Raw genomic sequence first — 13,857 nt, 5'->3', positions numbered from 1 at the left:
ATAATAAATAAATAAAACACTTTCACTTCATAATTTTAAAAATCAATTTCTTTAATCTATGTTGTGGTTGGTCATGGAGGTGAACAATGGAAGATTGGATATATTTGATACTGTCATGTGTTTGGTACAGTTTTGACTAGATGATAGGTGATCTGTGTTCAGTAAGTTCTGGACTGGACTATATTTAATTTATATAAATTAAATAAACCAAACAATTTTCTTAAAATTAAAAATACAAAAGATAAAAAAAATAAAAAATAAAAAATGCGTGTTTCATAAAGTAATCCTGTTTAATGAAATTGTAGATGTGTTTTTGTACTCTCCACATTTGCAGTTTGTTGGACTATAAGATAAGAAGTGGGAATTATTATACAAACCTTGAGTAGAAGCCTTTTGAATTGGACTTTCTAACCGAGTTTAAGTTACTTGAGGAAATAAAATACCAAAGGAATCCAAATTAACCATTAACAAAAAGTCGACGGACCTACATAGAGTCTAGGGGTAGGTGACCCCCTTCCCACTCCTCCCCCTACCCTCAATTTTTCCTTTTTTAATTTTCTTTATCAGTTTACTATTTTATCCTACTCTTCTTGGAAAAATGCCCCATGAGCCCCCTTCATGTTATCTCCTTGCCAAATTTTTTTATTTTTAAAAATATTTTGTTATAATTATCTGCTTTTTATGCCTTTTTCTTTTCAACATTAATTGTTTGATATAATCAAAATATTTATCTATTAGTGTTTATAATATAGAGCAATGTTACAGGTATCAAATTTTTTTATCAAAATTTTAATAATCAATTATATGATAATTTTTTAATAATATTAAATTGATATTACATTATATACACAGATAGATTAACCATTTATAAATTATCAAAATTTTAATAAAAAATTTTGATCACTTTAGATTTATCATATAATATAATACTTTTTTAGCTTAACTTAGAAATATAATACTTAAAATTTGTATTCAAATACAATTATATGCAAATTAAAAAAAATGCTTGTTATTATATTTATTTATGGTTTTATTTTTTTCTAAATTTCAAATTACCTTGGGTAATTAATTCCTTATAATTTTTTTCCTCGTTCTTTTACTTCAACGAGTACGATCAATTTTTTAATCAATTTATGATTGCCAAAGCATTTAAATTATATCTTTTTTATTTATTTTTGCATAGAGAGAATAAAAAAAATATTAGTGAAAAATTTAATTAGTTAGATTATGATATGGACAAACAATATCTCATCTTCTTATATGTTTGTATTGCTTAAAAACAAAAATTGAAAATAATTTACGCTATTTTATAAAGGTGCTTCTTTGAAATTTTTTTCTAAATCCGTCGCTGGTTAATGAATCGATGTATAAGTAACTAACAATTTGGTTTTATTAAAAGAAAAAAAAAATAAATAAATAACAACCTGATTTTTTTTTTTCTTTCCTTTTCTTTTAGACAACTTATAATCTGATTGCTAAATCTTTTTAAATGAAATCAAACCAATTACATGCTTATAATGTGCTTTCAAACAATGAAACAAAAAAACAAAAAAAAACAAAAAAATGCTTACAATATATTTGACAGTCCCACACGTAATTTGCAAAATCCGACACTTCAAATGAAAGGTGTATTGCTTCGGACAATCTAAATTTAAAAGGATGTATAAAGAAATCAAAACAAACTTTTTATCAACTATTGTTGATAAGCATGCCAGAATTAGTTACAGAGAACATAATAATTAACAGGTTCCATTGCCTTTTTATTTTTTTATTTTTTTAAAAGGCCACTATTGCCTTTTATTATCAAAAAAATATTCCCTAAAAGCTGAAAAAGGTCAAATCAAAAAATTTTAAAACTAAAAACAACATGATGAACAATTAATTAACTAATTAATTGGTAAATAAAATTAATTATTGTCTAGTTTGATAATATATTTATTTTTGTTTTCTGTTTTTGTTTTTTTAAATTATATATAATTTATTTATTTTAATGATTTATTCATATTAATTAATATCAAGAAGAAAAAAAATAAAAACTAATACAATTTAAAATTGTGTTTTATTTTTTATTTATATATATTTTTATATTTGTAGTTAATAGCAGTATTTAACTCTTATTTATTAACACTAACAAACTATTGAATTAAGTAAATTTTATATAACTTAAAAAAATAAAAAATAATATATAACTTAAAAAAATAAAAAATAAATTTGTTATCAATCATAGAGTTGTTTAATTATTCGATAAATGAGTATGAATCCTTTTCTATGTTAATGAAGTTTCAATTTATATAAAAAGCGTTACACAGCTTTTTTTTTTCTTTTCTTTTTTTTTTTTTTTTTTTTGGTTTTTGGGTAATGTCTTGCACTTACGATTTAGGAATAATGGAAGTACATATCATTCAATAATTTTTGTTTATACTTATGAAATTCCACTTGATTTTTCGTCTCCAATCCAGATTGGATGAAGCTATTTTTTCATCCTCTAAAATAATATCTTAATAAATCAAATATTAAATTTGAAAAATTTACAATATGGTCCAAACAACTAGATAACAATTAGATAATCTATCTAACGATGGAAACTAATCCTTTAGTTTAGCCTTTTATAATTAATATATTAACTCAAGCATATCATTGGTACTTCAAACCTACCAATAATATTTTTATTGGATTTTTATCAATGGGCCTACTAAAATATAAAATTTGTGGACTTACCTCCACACTCGCTTGGAGATACTCCTCTTTACTTTTTCACATATCAAATACTTATTTGTCCATTTCAACTTTGTAGCCAACTAAAACTTCTTTGATTAGTTAAGGATCCCAATTAATATTTTTTAAATAACAACATTTAATTATTTACTTATTATTTTTGTGAGATCTAACTGTATAATTTACATATAAACAAATAAAACATTAACATCATCGAACGAAGGAGAAAGTACCTCTCCACAACAAAGCAATCTTTCTCTAACAATTATATACATAATGAGTAATGTTTATGCATGGATAACATTTTGCACTCCACTTGATTGGGGATAACTCAACTTTTTATTAATAAAAAAATAATAATTTCACATGGAAAACATCTTTAAAATGAAAAATACGTTTCTAACAATATTCATGAGAAGGATAACTAATTTTATATCCCATTTTCAATCATTAAAAGCATGCACTATTAGACATTTGATAATAACAAGATTTTAAATTTTTGGGAAGTAATGGAATAAATTTATGGTGATTGAAATTTATAAGGAGTTTAATCAAATGGGTAATCATGGTTTTTAATTTCTTGTCATGCATGGCTCTCCTTAATTTGTTTTCTTCTAGCTTTTTCTTCCATTTTCATGCATTAGGCCTTTTTAAATTTTCCTCTAAGACATTTTCTAGGTAACTGTTCCCAAGTCTCTATGGTCTCATATTTTAGATTATTTTCAAAAATGCCTTTAAAAATTTCATATAAAATAAATATGTATTATAATTTATTTATTTTTTTAAAGGTTATATTTCAAAAGCACCACTTGCCAAAGAATTCAATTGAAAATATAATTTATATATATATATATATATATATATATATTGGGCTTTTTGTGCATCCCCGTTCAGCTGGGCCTTAGTAGCCCAAATACATACAATATCTGAGTGCCATTTTTGTTGTTAAGAAAATATTTTCCAAGAGAATAGTATATTTTTTTCCTTTATGTTTTCTCTTTCTGGTTGCAAAGGAAATGAAATATGTCAATTTGTATATCAACCAGCGTAAAATTCATTACTATCAACAGGAAAAACAATCATAAAATTTAAGCTAGCATATCATCTAGAAATCTACTAAAAGAGAAAAAACAAATAGGAATTGAGAACACATCTCTAATTGATTGCTAATAACTCTTTCATTTGTCCGGTATAGTCAGTGAAATTTAATTTTAAAAAATTAGGAATATTAAAAAACTCAAGGACCTTCCAGATAGAAAGAATATTTATAATGAAATTAAAGAATATTTAAATAAAATTTATAATGATAATTAAAATTAAAGGAAAGGGTATTTAAATAGAATAATTAAAAATTATAATGACAATAATGAAAGTATTCCCTCTAATATAATTTTTATTTTATTTTAAATGAAATTATATATTATATTATTTGACTTATTTTATCATTCAACCTGTAAATATGACCTAATTTTATATGCTATGAAAAAATAATAGATTGAAAATAAAGTGAAATTAAAAGGGAATTTCGTTAAAATAAAAAGAAAATACAACGGTAAGTATACAAAAATTTCTTACTTGGAGGGAAGTTTGTGAAATTTCTCTTAAATATTTAATGTATATTTTCTGTTGCTTAAATAATATTTAATGTATTTAATGGTAGTACTTTATGGGAATCTAACCCTGTTACATAAATCATCTGCATTTCCTTACTCCAAAAAAAAAAAAAAAAAAAATCGTTTTCATATCAATTTGCTATCGGATAAAACAGGGATAATACATTGTTTTATTTAATTATAAATGTTTCAAAAAAAAATAAAATTCAAACATTATTGTCTAGACGCGCCACCCCCCCCCCCCCCCCAAAAAAAAAAAAAAACGTGTATTTTCTATCTAAATTGTCTACATAAATATTAATTTCCCTTTTTTAAGAAAAAAATTAAATTTCATTAAATTAAATTTAAAAGTTCTCATATATTAAGAAAGCAATTTTATATTTTATCCTAGAAAATGCTACTTATCATAAATAAAGAGTGACAACGCCTAATAAAAATTAGGCACATTGAAACATAATCAAACTGCAACGGCAGTTTTTCGTCAAAAGACCCAAAAAAAAAAAAAAAAATTTCTTTTCTTATTTCTCAACAAAGTCAATAAACTCTAGAAAAATTGCAATATATATAAAAACATATATATATATATATATATATATATATAAAATAAAATGGGACAAAATAATAATGATAAAAATAGAGTGAGGTTTCAAGTACTTAAAATATTTTTAATGACTCTTTATATTGTTAGATTTTTTTGTCACACAAGAAAAATAAACAAACATTAAAACAAATTTTTATTGGACCTTTTTAAATACTCTGTCAGTATGATGCGGAGGATTTGTTAAGATGATCCTCTATTTTTTAAAGATTGTCAGATATTTTAAAATTTTTTAAAGGTAAAATTTTTTTTTAAAAATTTATTTAAAAAAATAATAAATTATTCAATTAATTAATAGTTATAATAAATTTTATAAATATTATCATTGAAAAATAATTTTAAAATTGATTATGTATTGATACCACATAAATTTAAAATATATCAATTTCTATACTATATAATCAGCAATATAGATCTATCATATTAGATACAGTTAAGTAAATATTAAGATTTTTATTTCTTATATGGATATGAATAGTATCTATTTGATATAGCTGATAAAAATAGAGATTTTGCCTGTAAAATTTGATATAATAAATTTTTTTAAAAAATAATTTTTATTAAAAATTTAATAAGTGTTTGGTTATAAATAAAAAAAATATATTAAATATTTATTAAATTTTTTACAAAAATTTTAAAAACAAACTTTTTTAAATCACTTAAAAAAATTATTTTTTTGTCAATAAATAATTGTTGACTTTTATTAAATATTTTTATTTTTTAACAATAGAGCTTTTAATTATTAATTAGAGTTTTTGGATTTAAAAAAAAAAATACTCTACCAAACATATTTATAATAGGTTATCTTGATTTTAGGACTTAATTGGGAGTCAAATTTCACTGGGAGTCAAATTTCTATAAATAATAAAGCTTCCCTCAAATTATTTTTTCATTAACTTGCCATTAAAAAAAAAAAAAAAAGACTCTAAATACTCGCTTACGTACCTTGTGTATTTCGGAAGCAAACCGTCTATTAAATTTTGACACTGCACTCCAATAAAAAATACTATCTAACAGTTCTAACATACTTTGTGCAAAAATTGAAACAATGTCATTCTTAAATATTATATATTTGGTATTTATATAACAATGTCAATTGCTATTGTTAAAAATTGATAATAGCATCTCTTTTGGCCATATTATTAGAGGTGCTCTAAATTTATTGCAGAGTCCCTTGTAAACTTCAAATATGTAGAAAAAAGGTATAAAAAAAAAAAATTCTATATAAATCAGTTAGAACATTTTCAAAAGAAGAAGAAGAAGAAGAAGAAGATAAAATATTTCAATTAGGAATACCATCAAATGCACTTTCTGAATTCTGATTAAAAAAAACTAATAATATATCTTTAAGAAGATCTGTTTTCCTTTTCCCCCTTTTAAATTTTCAAAATAAGACAGCATAGTATATGTAGTTTATTGCTTGTAATTTATATAAAATATAAGTTTCTATTAAAATTCAAATACATTTTTTATTTTGGAATTCACTAGTGTTGGTCTAATATAATTTTTCAATGTCTAAGGCTTTTTTTGTTTGTTTGTTTGTTTTTTTTTTTTTTTTGCCCTTTTTGAGGGGAAAAAAAAAGGCATAAGTCATTAATAACATAAAAATTATATACTTAAACAAAATATTTAAGTGAAGTTACTCTAAAACTACATTCATAATCATGCAGTAAATATTCTTTTTTCTTTTTCTTTTTTATATTAGACATAAGTAAATTCCTATTGTTCATTAATACTTTTATTGAAAACAACCAAAAAGTCATTCAAATTCTCTGTTTGGATTGATAAATGAGAATTATAATTATATTATCTTCTAAAGATATAGATCATTTTTCATTTATTCTAATATATAATAGTTGCAATGATTTCTAATTTGATTTCTCATACCACAATATATAAAAAAAAAAAAAAATCATAAAAATGATCATATATGGTAAATTAATTAATTTCCACCCATCAATCTTTAGAATAAAGTAACCAAAAAAAAAAAAAAAAAAAGAAAAAAGAAAAAAGAAAAAAAAAATCAAATTTCTTTACCTTTCGTTGACTACAAAAAATGAGTGCCTAAAAAGAATAAAAACGGGAGTAAATTAAGGTTGAAGAAATGACTACCTGCCATAATAAGCCGTTAATGGTTGGTAATAAGCAATAACCGTCACTGGACACCAGAAAAACACACAAACACACACATACACACCAAATATTCACAAAATTCATAATTTATTTTTATCAATAATAAATTTAAAAATAAATAATATATATCTTATATTGTTTAAGGGGTAGAAAAATGGTTTTTATGGTTTTTATATATATATATATATATATATTTGTCGCTTAAGACAGCAACAAGTCACCGACCGCAGAGACACCAAACACGGCACCTGGAATTTCTGATAAATGATGAGGGCTTTTCCGTAATTTTGATGAAACTCCATTTTGTACTATTAAAGGCTTTCGTTTAAAAAAGAAAAACAAAAATCACTACCCAAAAAAAAAAAAAAAAAAAAAAAAGAAACCAATTTTGCGGTTTCATACATTTTCTATATTTTTCTCTCCTGAGGAGGTGTTTAAACACCTCTTCGGATTTTCTCTGATTTCCGTTCTCTTCTGAAAAAAAATCATCACCAAAATTTGTTTCAATTTTCTCTCCATGGCGTTTGATAGCTTCACGGACAAGAACGTTGTTTTCAGAAAACTGAAAGCTAAATCAGAAAACAAGGTGTGTTGTGCTATTTCTTATCTCACTTTATATATATATATATATTTTTTTTGTAAATTTTTGTGTTTCTTCTCTTCTGGGTTTTTCATTTTCGTGCTGAATTTGATTTGGGTTTATGAGATCTGATTCAGATCTAATATTTTCAGCTTGGATCTTTGAAATTTTGACGAAATTTTTATTCGCTTTTTTTTTTTTTTTTTTTGATTCCCAGATGTGTTTTGATTGTAACGCTAAGAATCCTACTTGGGCATCCGTTACATATGGGATTTTCCTTTGCATCGATTGCTCGGCTGCTCATCGCAGTCTTGGTGTGCATATCAGCTTCGTCAGGTAAAATTTGATTTCGGAATTTGGGGTTGTTAATTTGTTTGTATGTTCAGCTGGATCTTTTAGTGTGTATCCAAGTATCTGATTTGATACATGGGTTGGTTGCTAATGTTACTTGAATTATATATTCTTTTAACCTTTATACTTGTTCAAACATTTAACTTTCTCAAGGAGTTATGTGGGTTTTTTTATTTTTCTAGTGGAAGATGGGAATAATGAGAAACTCATATTTTATGGGATAATGTACCATGTTTATAGATAGATCCAGTAAAAGTTTAATACTCAACTAAGAAAATTCTTGCATATTCAGACACAGATGCTCGATTTGGTAGTTACCAATAGAACTGCGTTGACGTCCAGATTGTGCATTATTACAGATTCATGGATAAAATTTAAAAATATGAGAGATTGGATTGTTTAGAGGGATATGGAAGAGGAAAGGAGGGAGGGAGGGTGGGAAATGCTATTTGGTTTTTGTTCATAAATTATTTGGTCATGAATCGATTAGAAAGATGCCAAGTGGATGCAGCTTGTGAATACAGTGCCCATGGAGTGTGGAAAGGAAGGGCATGTTTGGGAAAGACAATACTGCAAGTCTTGGACAGAATCTGCGTCAACATTTCAAAGTATGATTCTTGACCGTGGAAAGGATTTTCTTTAGAATCGAATCACTGAGGAAGCTAAGGTTGGCTAAAGTTTGATGTTCATCGAATAGATGGAATTTCAAATTGGGTAGATTTGAATTTGCTTTAGATCTAGCTAAAAATATTTAGTAAAGTAGAATTCTCATATCATGTAATTAGTACTTTTCCTTTTCAAATATAGTCTAAAGACTGCATTTATTATAGGAACATTGCTGAGTTTGGATTCTGTTTTGCTTTAGTGATCTGATCCTTTTGGATTTGGATCATCCACACCATTTTAGCATATTTACATCCTTGAGCTTAGAATGCTATTTGATCTTTGAAGCCTCAATATTTCTTTATCAATAGCTGGACTGGTGTAATTAAATGCATGCTTAGGGCTCTTAAAACTTGTGGTGAACGGGAATGCAATTTCTATTCTTTAAATTGCTGAAGCTAGATGAGTTTAGCAAAGAACACGTAAAAGCAAAATTGTTTCACATATTCGTTCGAAATTCATAAGTGATAAAAGTTTCTTCTTATAAATCAATTGTTCAGAAAAATATTGTTTGTTGCTGAATACTTATTGTCTTGAGCTCTGCACTTAGGCACCACGCAAAGCTATGCCGAAGCTTTCTTAGAAAAGTGCATCTCAAGGAGAGCAAACTGAATTTAACAATTGGTGAAAGGGGTATTGATACAAGCTCCTCTTGATCTAAGCTTGACCCACATGAGTTTCAGTAATCATGTTGAATGAAGTAGATGAAATTGGAATTCATATTCATGTAAAGAGGTTTATTGGAGCCTGATTGGACTTGGAATTAGAAGGTTTTTTTGGTCCAATTACTAAGTTATATCTAACAAAGCTTCATATTAGTATGTTATTTTAGTTAAGTAGTGAGTATTATGTGGCATGCCTACAGAAGCAACAAGACAATCTTATCATGTTTTTGTTTTCTTATAGGTCAACAAATTTAGACTCATGGACTCCTGAACAGTTAAGAATGATGTGCTTTGGCGGAAACAACCGTGCACAGGTTTTCTTTAAGCAGCATGGATGGACTGATGGAGGCAAAATTGAGGCTAAGTATACATCAAGAGCTGCCGACTTATATCGGCAGATACTTTCAAAAGAAGTTGCTAAAAGTATGGCTGAAGAGGTGGGCTTGCCTTCATCACCTGTTGCATCTCAATCAGGACAAGCTTCTAATGGGCTTCCTCATGTCAAGACCAGTGAAGCTCCAAAAGAGAACTCTTCAGGTAGGGAGGAAATTCCTGAAGTCTCTGCTTCACCAAAAGCTTCACCAAAAGCTTCTCATCCAGTTCTTACCAGTTCTGTCAAGAAGCCTCTTGGTGCAAAGAGAACCGGGAAGACAGCTGGCCTTGGTGCCCGAAAGCTTACTACAAAGGTAGGATATTTCTTTTACCTTGGACATAATTAATTTTGCAGAAGCGTATTGTGAAGTTGTGTTGGAGTAATCTATGTTACTTGTTTATTTAAGTTTAATTTAACAGTCTTTCTCTGAATGAGATTACTCTTTTGAATGCAGCCAAATGAAAGTCTATATGATCAGAAGCCAGAAGAACCAGTGGTTCCAGTTTCCTCATCAAGTAACAACAACATCCCCACAACAGGCTCATCATTTGCATCTCGTTTTGAGTATGTAGATAATGTGCCACCTGCTGAGATAAATTCTAGTGGCCCACATGTGCTTAGCCATGTATCTCCACCAAAGTCGTCAAGCTTCTTTGCAGATTTTGGTATGGATAGTGGTTTCCCGAAGAAAGGTAGTTCACATACCTCTAAAATACAGGTAAGCTATTGGACCATCAATGCTAATTGTTTAGCAAAATTGGATCAGTTTGACTTATTTTACAAATAATGGATATTACAACATTTTGTTAAACTTGTGCTCTGATGATGACATATCACATGTACTCTTGTTTCAAGTAATTCATGTAATATTATGTTATTCTATTTTCTCAATCATCATCGGCGGAATAATTGTAGGATGGTATTATTAATTTAGTCAAAATTTTTAAATATTATATTAGATAATGATTGAATGATATTTATCTGAATCAGTACACTGGATAACTAATTAGGTTTGTATAGCATGGTGGATAAACTTTGTTTTAAAGATGCTGCAACTGGATTGAATAAGATTTCTTATTTGGAGTAAACAACTTGGGGCTCACCAATGTTGTTTATATAATCTTATGTTATCTTTTATCGTATACAAGAACTTGCTATAGGATAGTTTATCATATAGGAAACTCTGGTTGGAATGTATAGGAAATTGGCAAAAGACAGGATATTATGAAAGTTATTCTTCCCTCCCGTTTATCTGATGTGCTAGTAGGCCTTAGGTTTCAATACATGCTTTGGATGCTTGACTGCACTACCTTTGCATCCCCACCCTTTTTCCTTTCTGCTGCTTTTTTTTTTTTTTTTTTTTTTTCCTTTACGAGGCTTGGATAGTTTTAATCCAAGTGGTATATATGATGAAATATTTATATGTCATCTTCTGTTATGATAGCATAAGTGGTGCATATTTGCAGTGATCTTTGATCCAAAAGCATTGTAATAATCTTGTGGCCTAAGTGTTTTTCTTTGTGTTTTATTTTCTCTTGACCCTAGTATATACAGTTGTGTGAACCTATCAAATACCCTGTCATATAGGTTGCTTTAGTTTACCAAGTGATTTTGCCTGCAATATTGATATTCTCGGTTAGTTCATTTATATTTTTGTTCTTTTTTCTATCAGATTCAGGAAACTGATGAAGCAAGAAAGAAGTTCTCAAATGCAAAATCGATTTCATCTGCCCAATATTTTGGGGACCAGAGCAAAGCTGCTGATAATGAGGCCCAAGCATCCTTGCAGAAGTTTTCTGTATGTGTCCTGATTTATACTTTATAAATGAAATCCTTTCATTTGTTTTTGTTTTCTCACTTTGGCTAGACCGGAGCAAAATAAAATATTAATGACAAGTGATGCTTTAAGCTATAGACATTGTATATATTTACTTCTGTATGTATAATAAATTTGTTTTGAGTATAACCTAAGATATTCAAAATTTAAAGAACTTTTTCTTTCCCTGAGAGCGTGAAGTTGCTTGTTCATATACACTTTCTTTTTGTTCTCAGGGTTCAACTGCCATCTCTAGTGCAGATCTTTTTGGTCAAAGGGCAGATAATTCCAATATTGATGTCACTGCTAGTGAACTCATCAATCGACTTTCCTTCCAGGTAAGCATTGCAGTTATATTGGCAAGTTGAAAAACTTATATGAAGTGTTAGCACTATTAACTTACATGGATATTGTCTTTTGGGAAACAAATGTTTCCATGATTGAACGTGGTTACCTATTCATCATGTTTCCTAGCACTGCTTTCGGTCTGATCTCGAGACTTTGATTTTCCAGGCACAACAGGACATCTCTTCCCTTAAAAATATTGCAGGGGAGACCGGGAAGAAGCTCTCCTCCTTGGCATCCACTTTGATTACTGATCTTCAGGACAGAATCCTCTGATTTTGATATCATATGCTTTTTTGTTTATTTGTTTATGGTGCCAGCCAATAGCTTCCATGTAGTGAATGTAAAAAAGAGTTGATTATAAAAATTCTTTTAAAGACAAAAATAATACTTATATAACTATCCTGGCTTTGGGACTGGCTGGTGTTTATATTTTATAGAGGTGATGCTTTGAGATTTTTGATTGTATGCATTCTAGATTCTTATGGGGAATGTATTTTTCTTTTTTCTTGTTTATGAACTCAGGGGACCAAAAACCCCCCGAGAAAAAACAATTATATGAGCAAGCCAACCCAAACTGGGACTGCTGCGAATTTAAGAATTTTACCCTATGCATTTTTATTAAAAACAAATATAACCGTATAGATCAAGCTACTGTTGTTCCTCGATCCATTTGTGGAGGATATTTTGGATGACGAATTTCAAGTCATTTTTCTCTAAAGCCAATACGAAATGAGAAGCAAGTCTCCAATCTGGCTAGGCTGGCAAAAGATGAGGCTGCAATGGTGAATGAAATGTAGCAGATCCTAAAATAGCCCAATATCTATATACATATGTGTATATATCTGTGCGTGGCTGTGCGTATACATTTTAATAGATATCATTATTATAGCTTACGTATACTTTATATTATCATGCCATATGGCGAAAATTCTTCATCTTACATACCTTTTTTGTTTTATTTTTTGATAGGATCTTACATACTTTCTTTTTGACTTTGTTATGTTTCCTTATTTTTATATTAATCTCAGTTAAAAAACTAAATGTTAAAAATATCTTCATTGCTAATTTGTCCAAAAGCATAAGTTAATGGCACTGTATATTTAATTTACTCTAGGTATGTTAATCGAATATTGAAGTTTGGAATTATTTTAATTAAATTTTAAAGTTTTAAATTTGTTGCAAATCAGTTCAATTCACTAATGGTGTTAATTTTATCGTTAAATGATATTAATATAGCAACATGCTAATGTCATAATTCATTTTCTAGTTTTTTTTTTAAATAAATTTTTATTTTTTATTTTTTATTTATGATTTTTATTTAAAAATTATATTTAATCCTATTTTATTTAAACTAAAACTCCACAAAAATTAAATATTTTTGAATCTAAAATTAGATGAAAATAAAAATTTAAAATAAAATTGGAATTCTAGTTTAATGAAAATGTTTTTATTAGATTAAAAATTAAATAAAATTATTTTAATAGAGCAAAATTAATAATACAAACCATAAAAAAATTGGTCCAAAATAAAAAAAAAAGATAAAAATAAAAATAAATATTAATTTTTATTATTTTTTATTTTGGTTTGATCGGAAAAAAATATTATAAAATTTTTGATCTGATATTATTTTATTTAATTTTGATCTAATAAAAATATTTTTACTAGAGTAAAAATTTCAATTTTTGTTTTATTTATATTTTTATCTAATTTTAAGTCTTATTTTTATTTTTGTATTTTTGCTCTAATTTTTTTAAGATTTAAATGTAAAAAATATTATTAATTTTTTATTTAATAAAATAATTTTATTTAATTTTTGGTCTAATAAAAATTCCTAAGATCAAAAATTTCAATTTCAATTTTATTTTTATTTTTATCTAATTTTAGATAAAAAGATATTTAATTTTTTTGAAATTTTAATTTAAATAAAATAGAAATGGATAAAGTTTTTTCAATAAAAAATCACAAATATAAATTAAAAAAAATATTTAATTTTTTCAATTTT

At 26.8% G+C, this 13,857-nt stretch overlaps 1 protein-coding gene across 1 annotated transcript; it reads left to right on the top strand.

Moving 5' to 3' along the window:
- Window positions 1-7,405: 7,405 nt before the first annotated feature.
- LOC107430589 (probable ADP-ribosylation factor GTPase-activating protein AGD8) lies at window positions 7,406-12,366 on the top strand. Its single transcript, XM_016041443.4, has 7 exons — window positions 7,406-7,645; window positions 7,857-7,975; window positions 9,560-10,004; window positions 10,146-10,409; window positions 11,364-11,489; window positions 11,744-11,845; window positions 12,021-12,366. The coding sequence occupies exons 1-7, from the start codon at window positions 7,577-7,579 to the stop codon at window positions 12,126-12,128; spliced, it is 1,233 nt and encodes a 410-aa protein (XP_015896929.1). The 5' UTR covers window positions 7,406-7,576; the 3' UTR covers window positions 12,129-12,366.
- The last annotated feature ends 1,491 nt before the right edge of the window (window positions 12,367-13,857 follow it).

This window comes from Ziziphus jujuba, chromosome 6 (genome assembly GCF_031755915.1).
Source record: "Ziziphus jujuba cultivar Dongzao chromosome 6, ASM3175591v1".
Lineage (NCBI taxonomy): Eukaryota > Viridiplantae > Streptophyta > Magnoliopsida > Rosales > Rhamnaceae > Ziziphus > Ziziphus jujuba.
This window is presented reverse-complemented; position numbering and strand designations above follow the sequence as displayed.